The 18,351-nt window shown below is 39.5% G+C and overlaps 1 protein-coding gene across 37 annotated transcripts in view; it reads left to right on the top strand.

Annotated features, from left to right (window-relative positions):
* Window positions 1-9,753: 9,753 nt before the first annotated feature.
* LOC139411206 (calcium/calmodulin-dependent protein kinase (CaM kinase) II beta 1) overlaps window positions 9,754-18,351 on the top strand; it is a 79,413-nt gene continuing 70,815 nt past the window's right edge. For 34 of the 37 annotated variants that reach the window (XM_071157176.1, XM_071157173.1, XM_071157175.1 and 31 more), the window contains exon 1: window positions 9,841-10,125. In XM_071157176.1, the coding sequence (XP_071013277.1) occupies window positions 10,064-10,125 (62 nt within the window). In that variant the 5' untranslated portion in view covers window positions 9,841-10,063. Of the gene's footprint in view, window positions 10,126-18,351 lie in introns of all 37 variants that reach the window. The other 3 variants (XM_071157144.1, XM_071157143.1, XM_071157153.1) reach the window with 3 other exon arrangements.

Raw genomic sequence — 18,351 nt, 5'->3', positions numbered from 1 at the left:
GTGCCCAAATTAAACTACCTGCTACTCAGGCGCATAAGCTAGGATATGCATATAATTAGTAGATTTGGATAGAAAACACTCTAAAGTTTCCAAAACTGTTACAATAATGTCTGTGAGTATAACAGAACTGATATGGCAGGTGAAAACCTGAGGAAAATCCAACCAGGAAGTACAATTATTTTGAAAGGCTGTTTTTCCATTGAATACCTATCCACCATACAAAAACTTAGGACCCAGTTCCCAATCTCTATGGCTTCCTCTACATGTAGCCAGTCACCAGGCATTGTTTCAGGCTTTTACTCTGACAAATGAGGGAGATACACCACTTTCAATGAGTGGACAGTGAAAATTTCCAGACATGAGCCAAGCGTGTGATCGGGAGCGAGCCTTTCTTGTTTCTCCTTTTCTATTGACGAAGCTTTTGTCCGGTTGAAATATCATTGATTATTTATGACAAAAACAACCTGAGGAGTGATTTTAAACATCGTTTGACATTTTACGGAACTTTTATTGTACTTTTTTGACTTTTCGTCTTGATGTTAAGAGCGCGCATTGTGCCTTTGGATTTCTGAACTAAACGCACCAACAAAACAGAGGTTTTTGGACATAAAGAGGGACATTATCGAACAAAACAAACATTTACTGTCTAACATGGAGACCTGGGAGTGCCACCAGATGAAGATCATCAAAGGTAAGTGATTAATTTTAACGCTATTTCTGACTTTTGTGACACCTCTCCTTGGTTGGAAAATTGGTGTATGGTTTTTGTGGCTAGGCGCTGACCTAACATAATCGCGTGGTGTGCTTTCGCCGTAAAGCCTTTTTGAAATCTGACACAGCGGTTGCATTAAGGAAAAGTTTATCTTTAAATGTATGTTAAACGCTTGTATCTTTCATACATTTTTATGATGAGTATTTCTGTAATTTGATGTGGCTCTCTGCATTTTCAACGGATGTTTGTTTGAGACAATGATTACTGTACATAACGCACCAATTTCAACTGAGGTTTTTGGACATAAAGAATAACTTTATCGAACAAAACACACATTTATTGTGTAACATGAAGTCCTGTGAGTGCCATCTGATGAAGATCATCAAAGGTTAGTGATTAATTTAATCGCTATTTCTGACTTTTGTGAGCCCTCTACTTGGCTGGAAAATGGCTGTATGGTTTTCTGTGACTAGGCGCTGACCTAACATAATCGAATCGTGTGCTTTCTCCGTAAAGCCTTTTTGAAATCAGACACTGTGGTTGAATTTACAAGAGGGTTATCTTTAAAACGGTGTATAATACTTGTATGTTTGAGGAATTTTACTTATGGGATTTCTGTTGTTTTGAATTTGGCGCCCTGCAATTTCACTGGCTGTTGTCGAGGTGGGACGTGTCCCACTTGTACCAGAGAGGTTAAAAGACACCCTATCCCCTCAGCCCTCAAATTAAATGGACACTTCTGAAAACATATGACGTTTGACGAGTATACACTTGTACGGCAAGGAGCAATGGAGGAAGCAATGATTTTTTTAAATGGACCACCCACCCTTGGCCGGAAATTCATCACTCGTTCATCCCGCGATGATTGTTTTCAGCCATTGTTTTCAGTGCTTTACATGTGCTACAGTCAATTGAGTGCATGTCTACTTATATTAAATATATAATTATTAATATAATCCTACTGCATTATAGCTAGCAAATGAATTAGCTAACTAACGTTAGCCTGCCTAGCTGGAACTTCTGAAAAAGGGAAATGTTTTATTTCTACATTTTCCAAAAGAGAACCAAACAAAAACATTTACTTTTTACGAAACGTGTTTGTGCCGTCATGTGCATTAGTAGCACAATTTCTAACTTATTTGCATTTGTTTTTATTTATGCTTGTATGTTGACTTCTCCATTGATCTTGTTTGTACGTTTTCGCAGACTTTTCTTACCGAATGTACAATCGTCGCAAATTGAATTTTGGGAGGTTCAGGCCCCGGAGTGAACATAATTGTACATTCGCAAAGCCAACTAAAAACGAGGACTGAGGGGCTTACGTTGCAAACTTCCCTTGCTTGGCTAATCATTTGGACCGCCCTCCAAGATGGCGACAGGGATTCCCCCAAGGGCATAAGACCGCAGCCTGTATTTTCTGCGTGTATACTTCATATATTGGCAAATTTAGTACGACATCCAGGAACTTTATGTATACTAACTATATCCACACTATGACTGATAAGCATACGATCTGCTCAATTCACCTCACAAATAGTCCGGTTAGTATGAGTATTCAAACACAGCTTATGTGATGTAATGTCATAGAGGAAGATTTGCATCGCTAACGTTGCACATGCCTATAAGGTCTGCTACTAGTGCTAAAACAACATGCTGGTTCTCATAAGTCTATTGTGTATTTTCTAGGGTACATTTTTTTTTTTAAATGGTATTTGTCTAGCCTGAGTACCAGTCTTTTTAGCTAACATGCTACAAATTAGTGTCAGCAAGCACTCAGCAATGTAATGCTGGTTGCATAGTCACGGCGTCAGCATTACTGGCCTCAATCTATTCTGCACTTAGTCACTCTTAGTATAATTACTTCCAAACTAAAGTAATTTCTCCCAATATGTGTTTGAGTGATTTAAAAAATAATAATAATAATTCACAGGCTACTTAAAAAACCTGGTGGATTTGTTATTCAGTAGTGTTGTGGGAACTCCCTACCATATCAGGAGCAAAAGGCTGAGGTAGTATGTGGCCAGGTACCAAACCCACTTCACATTGGTCACATTTGAGTATGTCAAACTACGACCAGATATCAGTTGTCTTTCACCTAACAACCATTGACAATGTAATCAGTGCTTTATGTATCAACTCTACCTTTTCTACAGATGAAGGACAGAAGAGAGAGCTTATCATGGAGTCCCCTGACTAAAATATAGGCTGATACAGATGTCTGAACAGAGAGGCCGTGCACTCAGCATAAAAATTATAAAAGATTAGGCTTACTTTTCGTCTTTATTGAGTCGGGACATATGGGACATCATACGAAGGGATGACGACTAACATGTACGACCAGACAAAATGCTGATGGGTACCATATCTGTATTGGCTTGTGAATGACAATAGAAGATGAAAGACAAGTGTAATATTTGCACATTTTTACAGTACCAGTCAAAAGTTCGGGCACCTACTCATTCAAGGGTCTTTCTTTATTTTTACTATTTTCAACATTGTAGAATAATAGTGAAGACAAACTATGAAATAACACACATGGAATCATGTAGTAACCAAACATTTTTAATATATTTTACATTCTTCAAAGTAGCCACCCTTTACCTTGACAGCTTTGCACACTCTTGGCATTCTCTCAACCAGCTTCACCTGGAATTCTAAATAAATCAGTCTCACCAGCAAAGCACCATCACACCTCCTCCTCTATGCTTCACGGTAGGAACCACACATGCAGAGATCATCCGTTCACCTATTCTGCATCTCACAAAGACACGGCGGTTGGAACCAAAAATCTAAAATTTGAACTCATCAGACCAAAGGACAGATTTTTACTGGTCTAATTTCGATTGCTCGTGTTTCTTGGCCAAAGCAAGTCTCTTCTTCTTATTGGTGTCCTTTAGTAGTGATTTCTTTGCAGCAATTTGACCATGAAGGCCTGATTCATGCAGTTGATGTTGAGATGTGTCTGTTACTTGAACTCTGTGAAGCATTAATTTGGGCTGGAATCTGAGGTGCAGTTGCCTCTAATGAACATATCCTTTGTAGCAGAGGTAACTCTGGGTCTTCTTTTCCTGTGGCGGTCCTCGTGAGAGCCAGTTTCATCAAAGCTCTTGATGGTTTTTGCGGCTGCAATTTAAGAAACTTTCAAAGTTCTTGAAATGTTGACTGACTTTCATGTCTTAAAGTAATGATGGATTGTCATTTTTCTTTTGCTTATTTGAGCTGGTCTTGCCATAATATGGAATTGGTCCTTTACCAAATAGGGCCATCTTCTGTATACCAACCCTACCTTGTCACAACACAACGGATTGGCTCAAACCCATTAAGAAGGAAAGAAATTCCACAAATGAACTTTTAACAAGGCACACCTGTTAATTGAAATGCATTCCACGTGTTTACTGGTTGAGAGAATACCAAGAGTGTGCAAAGCTGTCAAGGCAAAGGGTGGCTACTTTGAAAAATACGTAATATATGTTGATTTGATTACTACATGATTTCATAGTGATGTCTTCACTATTATTCTAAAATGTAGAAAATAGTAAAAAATAAAGGAACCCTTGAATGAGTAGGTGTGTCCAGACTTTTGACTGATACTGTATATTTAAAATATGTATTGGGGACTGGGAATTATGCAGACAATTACAGTGACAGATGCCACAATATATCTGCAATATTAAAGCTGAGCTATCCTCTAAAATATCAGCTTACAATAGTTATACTTCACAATAGTGTTATCTAATTTGTCAAAGTAGGTTACATTCTGTATTTATACAAATGATGAGCCTGTGAAAGCTGTTGCCGCTGACAGGTGAAGGTTGCTGGTCGGATCCTTGGCAATACTGTTCCATTCATAGGAATGCTCACACCAAGGGCATGTCAACATGATGCTTATGAGGGCTCCATTGCTGGTCTTCTCTATGCTGCATGTTCTGCTGCAAATTGGATATCTCTTGAAAAACTGCAGCAGGCAATTTTATTAGGTGGTGTTTACTAGGAGAGCCTGTGACAGGGTAATATAATAGACAGCCAAGTGGTAAATTGCATTTTGTTCTAAAGAAAGGCTGAAGCTTTTTGCTAATGCACTTCACAACCAAAATGGCTAGTTGTATCTGCTTGGCTGGGGAATTAGCCTACTAGTTTATCAAACTGGGTATTTTTTGACTACATCTTTTCACATAACACACTACCTGTCATTGTTGATTAAGCCTTCTGTGTCATCAGGGCTGTACCTCAGGTCACTATCAGAGGCCTCATGATGGAGTGTCTTTCTCTTAGGAGTTGAGGGACACTGGCAAAAATGGAGGTGGCACAGGGATACTTGTGTCGCATTATAATTTTATTCTGAGGTCTTGCCTGATAAACTGTGTTTAGCAGTGAATTATATTATTTTTGGAGGTCGCCATTGCAACCATTGCAATTACATTTCTGGACACGGTATGATACCTTTGTTCCTTCTGGTAAGTTCCGGCATCCGTTCATGACCAAACGATCAGTCTGGCACCCAACTGTGCAATTTGTCTAACAGAAAAACAGGGTCAACGATTGTCATCATCCCTCAATTATAAACACAGCTTTATAAATAACTATCTCGTTTGGAAGCCAATTCTCTGCTTTACAGATGTAGAGCGACTCCAGATTGGATTAGATTCAGGCCGGAGACACCGTTACCCTATGCAACCAACCATGTTTTGTTATGGGTTGGGTTTGTTGCTGCTAGTTAGTGCCCTGTTGTAGTCAGACCTAAGTTGTTGGCTAATATCTGCATCCAGTGCTATAGAAAAAAGATTGAAACCGTCGATCAAGATTATATTCCTTAAAAGCGGCAACACTTTCTTGCCATACCAGATATACCGCCTTATATCCAATATTAGTAAAGTATTTTGCTGTCCATTCTTTAAGCACACAACATTCAGAGTCCACTTTTCTCATTTTCGTAGCACTCATTTTTCACATCAAAAGTCGTCAAGCAATGAGGTGGCCCTTGATCCGGCTTGAAGGAAATGTTTTGGGAGGCGGGTAGAGCGTTGGGCCAGTAACTGAAAGGTTGCTGGATCAAATCCCCGAGCTGACAAGGTAAAAATATGTTGTTCTTCCCCTCAACAAGGCAGTTAACCCACTATTCCCCTTAGGCCATCATTGTAAATAAGAATTTGTTTTCAACTGACTTAGCTAGTTAATTTAAAAATGTTATTACAATTTGATCTAGCTACTGGTATACTCACCACCATGGCTGATGTTTGGATGATTTACAGGTGGATCTTGGCAAAAGGGGGCATGAACTGTTGCCATTATTACAATCCAAATCTTACCTTAAATTACGTGGGACGCACTTAGGTTCCAAACTCAGTTTTAGACGAGACTGACTATGAGTAAAATTATCCTATTTACACTTTAGTCAATTTTGACACTAGAATAAATGTTTCTGACTCACAGGCTGTTTTTGAAGAGATTAGTTGGTTTTCAGGGGCAGTCGTTCTTTAACGGAGAAGCGCTTTCTGATCAACTGTCATAATCGACTTTTGACAATAGTCCTTTTGTTTAAGTAATATAAAGTTAGGTGGGTTTTATATTGAGACACCCAACAGAGGGACAGGCTGCACTGAGGGAGGAAGGGAAAGATGATCGCCAGAGTTGCAGAACATTCAGGACCAGATCACCAATCATTTCTGCGGTGAAACAGGAACTCCTGAAACAGTAGGTGCCATTCCTCAAGAGCTACAAACACATCCAGACAAGCTCCAGGGCCCAGTTCACACTGCCAGATCCTCAGCTGGTCTCAGGAGTGCTGATAGACATGGCCAAACACTTGGGAAACCTGCAGTTCAGAGTCTGGGACAAGATGCAAGGGATCATCAAATATACTCCTGTGAGTATATAACATTGCAAACCCCTGTCTCTCACTGTCTGATGATCTGACCAGTGTGAAACACCTTAGCCCAAAACATGCAACTCCCTGACTACCCAGAGAGGAACAGGTTTAATGCCCAGGTTCTGGCATCTGAGGGGTTCACAACCTTGGCTGTACAACTGAGGAGTGATAACTGTAGATTTCGCTCCGAAGAAGATACCCCAGAGGATCAGACTGCAGCTGGATTATCAGGGCTGAGGTATCCTTCTACAACACCAAAGACATGACACATCTACACTCATAAAGACACGTTTACTGAGAGACTGTTCTCATACTTCTCTAATGGAATGGCTGGTGATGCCGACCACCTGATATGCAAATCTGTCAACCAGAGGTGTCTTTGACAGTGAATTCCTTTTTCACACATCATGTTCAAAACATCTATACCTGACTTTGTTGAGCTTCACAATATATTGTAGATACTTTTTGAAGGATTTGGAGATGATGTGTGAAAAATGCTAATATTGGTCTTATGGGATGGGATGGGAATGGGATTTGTGCCACAAATTCTGAAACGTTAGCATGTGGAAACAGTGCCAGTGAAACGAAACCAAAACATGGATTTGCTGTCATACCTTGTCCATAGACTGTTTACAGCAAAAGGAAACCAATATGTCCTTTTGTTATTTGGGTGAACTATCCCTTTAAAGATTGAATCAATACATGGGACAGCCATCCTGATTTGCATCAAACTGATTTATACAGACATTATTTAACATAAATCAACATCAAACTATATACAGTGAGCTCCAAAAGCATTGGGACAGTGGCACATTTTTTTGTTTTAGCTCTGTACTCCAACATGTTGGGTGATACAATGAGGTTAAAGTGCAGACTGTCAGCTTTAATTTGAGGGTATTTTCGTCCATATTGAGTGAACCATTTAGAAATTCCAGCACTTTTTGTACATAGTTCCCCCATTTTTAGGGGACCAAAAGTATTGGGAATTTCACTTGTGTATTAAAGTTAAGTATTTGGTCCCATATTCATAGTATGCAATGACTACATCAAGCTTGTGACTCTACAAATTTGTTGGATGCATTTGCTGTTTGTTTTGGTTGTGTTTCAGATTATGTTGGGCCCAATAAAAATGAATGGTAAATAATGTATTGTCACTTTTATTGTAAATAAGAAAGAATATGTTTGACACGTCTACATTAATGTGGATGCTACCATGATTACGGATAATTTTGAATGAATCGTGAATAATGATGAGTGAGAAAGTTAGACGCACAAATATCATAACCCCAAGACATGCTAACATCTCAGCATTACAATCAGAGGTTAGCATGTGTGGGGGTGGGGGGTAATGATACTGTATTTGTGTGTCTAACTTTCTCACTCATTATTCACGATTCATTCAGAATGATCCGTAACCATGGTAGCATCCGCATTAATGTAGAAGGTTTTTAGAAACATTCTTATTTACAATAAAAAATGAATCAAATGACACAATACATTATTTACCATTTATTTCTAACACTTTCTTTTCTTTCATGTTAGCTTGAGACTCATATGGTGAGTGGAGGCTGGCTAACCACGGGAAAAACAACCACGGGAAAAACCATGGGAAAAACAACTTTATAAGGATTTGGTTAGTTGTGGACCATGTGGATCATGCAAGTTGTCAAATATAGTAGAGGTTTTCTAAACTCTCTGGTTAAGCTCACTTTGGTTAGAAATGTGACAACAGAATGAAACTGTTCCAGTATTCTATCAAGTCAGACACACAGCCCTTGGACCACATCCTGTAACATGTGTAAAGGAAGTTATTTGACAGCAACATGATTTACTGTAAGTGTTGCACACCACAATCACCTGCAGGCTATCCATTGACTGTAACGACATATCTACAAAATGTTTTATGTGATATTATTTGTTTTAAAATGACTTCATAGCAGCATTACTGCGTTATAAACTGGGTGGTTAGAGCCCTGAATGCTGATTGGCTGACAGCCGTGGTATATCAGACCGTATACCACAGGTATGACAAAACATTTATTTTTACTGCTCTAATTACGTTGATAACCAGTTTATAATAGCAAGAAGGCACCTTGGGGGTTTGTTGTATATTGGCCATATACCACACCCCCTCATGCATTATTGCTTAATTATAAACTGGGTGCTTTGAGCCCTGAATTCTGAATGGCTGAAGGCCATGGTATACCACGGGTATGACAAAACATTTAGTTTTATTGTTCTAATTACGTTGGTAACCAGTTTATAATAGCAATAAGGCACCTTGGGGGTTTGTGGTATATGGCCAATATACCAATTCTAAGGGCTGTGTCCAGGCACTCGTAACAAATATTCAGATGAAATATATTGTGCTATTTATCACACACTACTTTGTGTCAAAGTTTAACAAGGACTTTCTCCTCACAAGTGTCATGATTAAAGATATGCTCAAGAGCCTCACATACAATATATATCGTTTGGTTATTGTGCTGCCACAGAATGAATTGTGAGCAAGGCCTCAAAAAAGCTTTATATACCAGATAAAGGTTCTATGTATTATTGAAACAATGTTGCTATTGTTTGTGAGAATGCCAACAGGTGTGGTTCCCGTGGGGGAAAGATTCTATTGGGGAAAGGTTCCTGTGGGGGTTGCCATGGAAGCCAAGAAGGTGTGTGTGTGTGTGTGTGTGTGTGTGTGTGTTCAAACACACATGCATGAGGGGGTCTGGGAGAGGAAGTGTGTCCATCTGATGAATGGGCATGTGCCTGAACTCAATTTTATACAGTAATCACACCCATTCATTTCTAATGATCGGTCATTTTTGACCGGGAACACCACAGGTGTACAAAGGTGAAATAAAATACACAAAATGTAATGAAAATCATCAAATTTTATATTGTGTGTTCAGATGCCCTATGTGGACAAAGTCATGGAACTTCATGACAATCATATTAAGCGAACTACATTGTTCAGAGAGAATTTATAATTCGACAGGAACACAGCAGGAGGGTTAACATACTATATGTATTAGGCTATTGTTTGTACTACATTGTCATTACGTTTTATATCTGAAGTGAAATCTACATTATGCGCCTTACGCAAAACACAAATAACCTAGGTCTTACATTTGTCCCTATTTGGAAGCACTGGCGCCGCGATTACGTTACCCAGGCACGCAGTTAAGCGCAGCGCCCAATCGAGGGCAGCGCTGAGCAGATCGAGCTATAGGGCTTTGGAGCGCTTCGCTTTGCACAGTCGAGTGAACTGGTGAGGAACGATACAGTACACTACAGTAGAAAAATAGTGGGGGAGACGAGAGTAAACAACCACCCGAGACGCACACAACCATACCCTTATACGGCAGCCGATAGGTTATCTTTGAGTCGCCTGCAGCGCAGAAAGAGCACTCGTATTTTGAGAAGAATTTGGCTAGGAGGATCATATCAAGCAAAGGAGCAGCCGTGAGAGAAGCACGAGATACGGAGACATGGCTGCGACAACCTGTACACGATTCACGGACGAATTTCAGCTATATGAAGAGCTGGGAAAGTAAGCATGTTTGTTTTGGTAATTTGCAGTCGCTGACTTGTCGTTTGCGTGGGTGTGGATGCGGGTTTGTGTTGTTGCGGTGGTCTTTTTCGGGGTGACAGCGGCGCAAGGCAAGGGTGACAGCTCGCTCAAAATACGCTGTCTCTTCACACACACACACACACACACACACACACACACACACACACACACACACGAGATTCTTGTTCCCTGCGCTCTTAAAATATTATGGCAATAGTTGGTCAATGCGTCTAAACAAAGCTCTCCATAGGCATTGGGTAATATTGCTTTGGTTTGCGAGCTCTCTCTCCCTGGCTCCCCCTTATCACCCTATCAGAAGGCAACAACCACAGGTAGCGGTCCGGGAGACTGACATTTTGAGCTGTATATAAATGGGGCGGCTGTTTGGTGTCTTGCTGCGCTGCAACTTTCGAGCAAGCCCCCGCAGAGAAAAATGTGCAGTTTCATTGCTAATCTCATGCTATTTTACACATTTTGCCATGCGGTTTAGAGAAAATGTTGCAGTTTTAAAGCTGTAATTCGAAATGAATGTTTTTAAGCACTTAAATAAATAGCATGGACCAGAATGACATGCTCGCCCCACTAATGTTTCTGCAGGGACGTTTCACCAAATTCAAACGATTTTGTCATTTATTTGCAGATAATTGTTGTTTGCAGCTCAAGAAGCAGTCCTAGCAGTATTCAAATCAGGGAGCGAACGTTTCTTTCACCGATGAGATTCGGTTGAGATAGGCCGATTGAAAATGAATCTCAAATTAACTTTTATGTGTTTTTTTCACAACCTGAACCTCTGAGTTTGATGCATATTATGTCAGTAGCCCATTCATAGACACAAACTACCTTTAGCAGTATGTTCTTCCCGGGGGGACTTTTGTTAACCTTCATACAACCGACTGGGGTCATTTTGACCACAGAGGTATATTTGTCATCATAGCCCAACAGTGGTTTATTAAATTGACTTTGTCAATCAACTTGTTTTTAATCAATTGAACATTCTAAATCATTGTTTAGTGTTTCTGTTAGGGCTGGGAGATATGGACAAAATATCTATAATTTTGATGTTATTTTATGTTTTTGAATACTAAAAGTTCTAAATATGCTTTCGGAGTATCCTCTGACCCTAATGTGGCAACACATAAATTATAAGTAATTTCAATGGGTCTTTTTCCATTTATACTGTTCAATCCAACTCCAAACCAAAAATCATTTTCAGCATTTTCATACATTTCTGCATTTCCTGCACTTTTACTTTCATTTCCACACTGTACCATGCTGCATGATATGGGCAACAAATCTGTCACTCAAGAAGAGAGCAGTTGCTAGATTACGGAGTCACAAGCACTTTCTTACTTTCTTGACGTTCCCTCTGCATGGTCAGAGGGATGCAGCAATGTTGGTGACATGCTGATTTCCACAAGCGTTCTATAATTACACTATTAGTGTGTGTACTTTACTGTCTGCAAACGACTGTTTGCCTGTTTATTGCTAAAATGATTTGTGTTAGCCGCTAATGGTAATCTATAAAGTGCTCGTGACTCTGTGGTCCAGCAACGGCTCACTTCTTGAGTGACAGGGTGCAGGGCTGGGCGAAGGTTAACGGAATGCAGCAGCAGGAGAGAGACGTAGAGACGTAGGAGAGAGAAGTAGCAAACAGAGTAAAACTATACAAACAGACATTATATGTGCTGGAGTTGTGTATCACATTTAACAAACCAAACATTGAAATATCATCATAGAAAGTAAAGTAAAAACTCAAACCGGTCCGTTCATCTATACCGGGGCGGAAGGGTAGCCTAGTGGTTAGAGCATTGGACTAGTAACCGAAAGGTTGCAAGTTCAAATCCCTGAGCTGACAAGGTACAAAATCTGTCGTTCCGCCCCTGAACAGGCAGTTAACCTACTGTTCCTAGGCCGTCATTGAAAATAAGAATTTGTTCTTAACTAAAAAAATAAGAATATAGTAAAATACGGTATACCGCCCAGCCGTAGTTTTGCTATCAAAAACAACCAATTCCACCTATTGCAATTTGATAGATAGGACCTTTTTTTTGAATCTACACCTTCTTAATATTAAGCTGAACCCCCCCCCCCCCCTCTTTTACCCTCAGAACAGCATCAATTTGTCGTGGTATGGACTCTACAAGGTGTTGAAATCAATCCACAGGGATGCTGGCCCTTGTTGACTCACAGTTGTGTCAAGTTGGCTGGATGGATGTCCTTTGGGTGGTGGACATTCTTGATACATACGGGAAACTGTTGAACGTGAAAACCCCAGCAGCATTGCAGTTCTTGACACACTTAAACTGGCGCGCCTGGCACCTACTACCATTCCCCATTCAAAGGCTTTCAAATATTTTGTCTTGCCCATTCACCCTCTGAATGGCACACAAACACAATCCATGTGTCAATTGTCTCAAGGTTTAAAAATCCTTAAAAATCTCCTCCCCTTCATCTACACAGATTGAAGTGGATTTAACAAGTGACATCAATAAGGGATCATAGCTTTCACCTGGTCAGTCTGTCATGGAAAAATCTGTTGTTAATGTTTTGTATACTCAGTGTATGTTGTCCAAACACTCTTAGAAAAGAAGGTGCTATCTAGAACCTAAAAGGGTTATTTGGCTGTCCCCATAGGACAACCCCTTTGAGTAACTATTTTTGCTTACAGGTTCTAAACATTCATCCTTTGCAGAGAGGGTTCTACATGGAACCAAAAATGGTTCTCTTATGGGGACAGCTGAAGAACCCTTTTCGAAAACATTTTGTGTGTACCACCATAGGGTGAAGGGGGACCTGTAACAGTGATTTCGACCAGATAAACAGATAATCTGCAGAGATATAGCTCTCCATGTACTCACCTAAGATTGTACTTTTCTATACCACGTATCATATGGCTGTATTCAAAACCAAAATAACCTTATTTTAAGTGCATATAAAAATCTGCCAATGGTGTACAACGTCTGCCAATGTTGTAAAGGCTTGATAGAACTGCAATACAGAACACATATATGTTCTGAATCTACACCCAGAGCTGTATTGGTGTGTATGCTCTAAAAGGTAGTCTTTCTAGAGAAATGCTAAAGTATTTATTTGAGACATAATATCCATACTACCAGAGGGCGAAGGGGTACCTACTGGAGTGATTTTGACCAGATAGACAGATCACCTGCTTGGGTTCACCTTCATACAACCGACTGGGGTCATTTTGACCACAGAGGTATATTTGTCATCATAGCACCAACGGTGGTTTATTAAATTCTTCCTATTTTTCATGACTTTATCAATCAACTTGTTTTTAATCAATCAAACATTCTAACCTTAGTTGCAGTCAAAACTGCTCATAAAAGTCTGTCAGTGGTATGAATACTTCACTGTAATTCAGAAACCAGCTACCCTCTATATGTACACATAGTGCAGTATTGGTGTGTATTCTCTGAAAATAGTTATTTTACAGGAAACGTTCTATAAATACCAGAATTCCTATAATATCCACATTCTATATGTGAAACTTGTTATGGTATTTGTGTTGCTATACCATTTGGTTTGAAGGGACTGAGGATTTGGGCATGGTTTTTTAAGCATCCTACCATAGGCTCTACCATTCCTATTGTTTCACTAGCAGCGACGCTAATTCTGGCTATGGGGTAAGTAAATAAAGAAAACTAAGCTATATTTTTGGTCATAGTCTTTTAGGATCACTGGATGAAATGTTGACGCACCGGCACATTAAATGGCAATCGTTTTTACCACATAAATATGACCATGTATATTTAGGACCCCTTTAGGTATAAAAATATATATAAAATAATTATTTTATTAAGATATTGAATTTGGCCTTTACTACCAATTCCCATAGAAACACATTGAATATCACATTCATAAAAGGCATATTTTTTTATATTTTTAAACAAGGTTTTGGAGTATCTGTCCTATATCTAGGAGCTACAGGAAAGCTCAGGAAATTAATATTTTTAATACACATATTTAACCCCTTTTTTTGGGTATGCACAAAACTACCTCCATACTTCCATTCATTTTATAAACCGGGTACCAGTTACTTTCAGACGAGTCCCGTGACACTTTTGGGGGGGTCGTAGAGCAAAACCGAGACCACCATCGTGTTTGTGAGAGTCTCCCCTATAGCCATTTCCGTGAGACAAACACCGTTGTAGCTCAACCATCTTCCACCGCAGATGTGGAAGGCCGCCATAGTCAGATGTGGAAGGCCGCCATAGTCAGATGTGGAAGGCCACCATAGGCAGATGTGGAAGGCCGCCATAGGCAGATGTGGTGGATTGAGAAGCAGCCAAAACAATAAACTGAAGGATTGGTTTAATTTTTTTATTATGTTATTTATATTGACAAATGCGTCAATAGACTCTAGGGGTTATTGCCACACTAAATCCAACATCTAAAGCATGGATGGTGTTGTAAAGCTGTCTATACTGTATGTCTCCAACGCAGAGCATATAAAGCATTGAGCTACAGTATAAGCCCACTGAAACCTTGTCATAAAGCACAGGAGCTGCATATACTGGGTGCTTCCTTTCCTTTCTCACTCAGGTCCAGCACCCGTGGATTATTTTGGGATGTGCAATTACACTGTTGGAGCTAAATTGTAAACCACCAGACTTGCCTTCCGTAGCTCTAACTGTAGTGCTGCTGTGGGTTGTTACGTAGGCCTGCTCTAGCTGGGTCGTTCCACAAAATTGGTGCTTTTTGGACATGCAAACTTTTTAAGAAATTCCCTTCAAAATATCCCTTGCTTCAACATTTCAGTTGCATGGTGGATATGTTTAGCCTACAGACTTAGAAGAAGAAAAAATATCTCAGGCATTAAATCCTGTTAACTAAGAATATTTTATTTGATCTGCACTTATACGGTACCAAAATATATGTCAACCCTCTTACAGACACTTACAGTTGAAGTCGGAAATTTACATACACTTAGGTTGGAGTCATTAAAACTCGTTTTTCAACCACTCCATACATTTCTTGTTAACAAACTATAGTTTTGGCAGGTCGGTTAGGACATCTACTTTGTGCATGACATAAGTATGTTTTTCAACAATTGTTTACCGACAGATTATTTCACTTATAATTCACTGTATCACAATTCCAGTGGGTCAGAAGTTTACATACACTAAGTTGACTTTGCCTTTAAACAGCATGGAAAATTCCAGAAAATTATGTCATGGCTTTAGAAGCTTCTGATAGGATAATTGACATAATTTGAGTTAATTGGAGGTGTACCTGTGGATGTATTTTAAGGCCTACCTTACAACTAAGTGCCTCTTTGCTTTTTATCATGGGAAAATCAAAAGAAATCAACCAAGACCTCAGAGAAAAAAAATTGTGGACCTCCACAAGTCTGATTCATCCTTGGGAGCAATTTCCAAATGCCTGAAGGTACCACGTTCATCTGTACAAACAATAGTACGCAAGTATAAACACCATGGGACCACAAAGCCATCATACCACTCAGGAAGGAGACGTGTTCTGTCTCCTAGAGATGAACGTATTTTGGTGCGAAAAGCGCATATCAATCCCAGAACAACAACAAAGGACCTTGTGAAGATGCTGGAGGAAACAGGTACAAAAGTATCTCTATCCACAGTAAAACGAGTCCTATATTGGCACAACCTGAAAGGCCGCTCAACAAGGAAGAAGCCACTGCTCCAAAACCGCCATAAAAAAGCCAGATTACGGTTTGCATCTGCACATGGGGACCAAGATTGTACTTTTTGGAGAAATGTCTGATGAAACAAAAATATAATTGTTTGGCCATAATGACCATCGTTTTGTTTGGAGGAAAAAGGGGGGAGGCTCGCAAGCCGAAGATCACCATCCCAGCCGTGAAGCACGGGGGTGGCAGTATCATGTTGTGGGGGTGCTTTGCTGCAGGAGGGACTGGTGCACTTCACAAAATAATTACATCATGAGGATGGAAAATTATGTGGATATATTGAAGCAACATCTCAAGACATCAGTCAAGAAGTTAAAGCTTGGTCACAAATGCGTCTTCCAAATGGACAATGACCCCATGCATACTTCCAAAATTGACAACAAAGTCAAGGTATTGGAGTGGCCATCACAAAGCCCTGACCTCAATCTCAGGGAAAATTTGTGGGCAAAACTGAAAAAGCATGTGCGAGCAAGGAGACCTACAAACCTGATTCCGTTACACCAGCTCTGTCAGGAGGAATGGGCCAAAGTTCATCCAACTTATTGTGGGGAGCTTGTGAAAGGCTACCCAAAATCTTTGACCCAAGTTATACAATTTAAAGGCAATGCTACCAAATAATAATTGAGTGTATGTACACTTCTGACCCACTGGGAATGTGATGAAAGATATCAAAGCTGAAATAAATCATTCTCTCTACTATTATTCTGACATTTCACATTCTTAAAATGAAGTGGTGATCCTAACTGACCTAAGACAGGGAATTTTTACTAGGATTAAATATCAGGAATTGTGAAAAAGGTGTATGTAAACGTCCGACTTCAACTGTATGTAACTTCCCAACTATTATTTAATAAACGCATGTTTGTGATTTACATTTTTTTTTCTTAGTATTTCTTTAAGTATCCCTTGTACATTTTAAACTAACATAATGTCAACCTGATAAAGTTACCATTAGGCCTCTAACAGGGTTGACAATAAGAGGGTTGAGGTTTTAGGTGAAGATCGGCCATTACTCATGTGGTGAAGAGCATGGGAACACATGGTGTTCATCAAATTAGGAATTATTTATATGTTTTAGGGCTGGGCGATATGGCAAATAAATTATCACAATATCTATATATTTCCATTCGATAATTATCACGATATTAATCAAATAGTGTTTAAAAGGTGTATGTCTTCTTCAAACTCAAGAATGCCTGAACAAACCGTGGTTAGAGCGTTGGACCAGTAACCGAAAGGTTGATAGATCGAATGCCTGAGCTGACAAGGTAAAAATCTGTCGTTCTACCCCTGAACAAGGCAGTTAACCCACTGTTCCCCGATAGGCCGTCATTGTAAATAAGAATTTGTTCTTAACTGACTTGCCTGGTTAAATACATTTATATTTGAAGGAAAATTGTTCCATGTTTGCGGCCAGGGAGCACGTACCTGTGGTCAATTAAATTGATAAGCATCTTGAAACCTTCCTTTTCGACTGTGCTAATTGGTAGCATGTCCTTAGCAATGCAATGCATAATAGCATTTGTGATGTCTTTGTCTTCTCGGTGTTTGCTTGTAGTGCATAAACGTTGACTGCTTCGGGCAAACATCCCTAGATTGGCTGGTGCTTGAGGGACGTCTTTCAATACCATGGCACAAACTCAAACTTCCTCCATGTTCCAAAGAGTGATTTTGCTTCAGATGTTGAAATAGGTTTGTCGTATTACCAGACTTCGTAGCCAGCCATCTACGGCACAATTTGCACCGAACATTGCTCTGCTTTTTGACGGACTTCAAAAAGCCAAACCACTTCCAAATGACTGAAACAGTTTAACCCTTTTTATCAATAATTTCTTCGTTGGAAGCTTCTCCTTCTCCATGGCTATCACTGCCACTGTTTTCGCCTACATCACTCATTTTTCGTGATTAATAGTGGCTACTCCATCACTCGAGGTGCTAAGTGTTTTTTAGTGGGCGTATACCTCTCCACGTGCATATTGTCACTTCTCCACACGTTCCTGCTGTGTCAGAGGTCAAATGGACTGCTGTACCTAATTATTCTATATCGACATTATCGAAAATGATTCTAAATGTTTTTATATCGATATTGAGGGAAGTAATTACCTGTATAATTATTGATATTGATTTTACCGCCCAGCCCTAGTTGATGTGTTTGACCAACACAGTCAAAGATGATTAAAAAAAATTAAATAGACCAAAAAAAGAGAACTTCATTTTCCACCATACTGTTCAGAAGACCCAAATGATGACCCACCTGCTGTGAATAATTTATCTTGTGGGAATGGTATGTTATTTTAAAGGGGTAAAATGTTTGCGCTAATCACATGAATACAAATAATAATCTTCTGAAATTACTTTGTCGAAACAGCAAAATCACTAGGCCTTTACAATGATGGGGAAATGTAGTAATCTTTGGATTCATTTGACTGAACTCTTCCTAAAAGTGACACAGGGTTGTCAAAATGCTGAATTTTGGCACTTTTATCAACCCTTTAATTAAATAAAAAATCTGATTTATT

Source organism: Oncorhynchus clarkii, chromosome 6 (genome assembly GCF_045791955.1).
Source record: "Oncorhynchus clarkii lewisi isolate Uvic-CL-2024 chromosome 6, UVic_Ocla_1.0, whole genome shotgun sequence".
Taxonomy (NCBI): Eukaryota; Metazoa; Chordata; class Actinopteri; order Salmoniformes; family Salmonidae; genus Oncorhynchus; species Oncorhynchus clarkii.
This window is presented reverse-complemented; position numbering and strand designations above follow the sequence as displayed.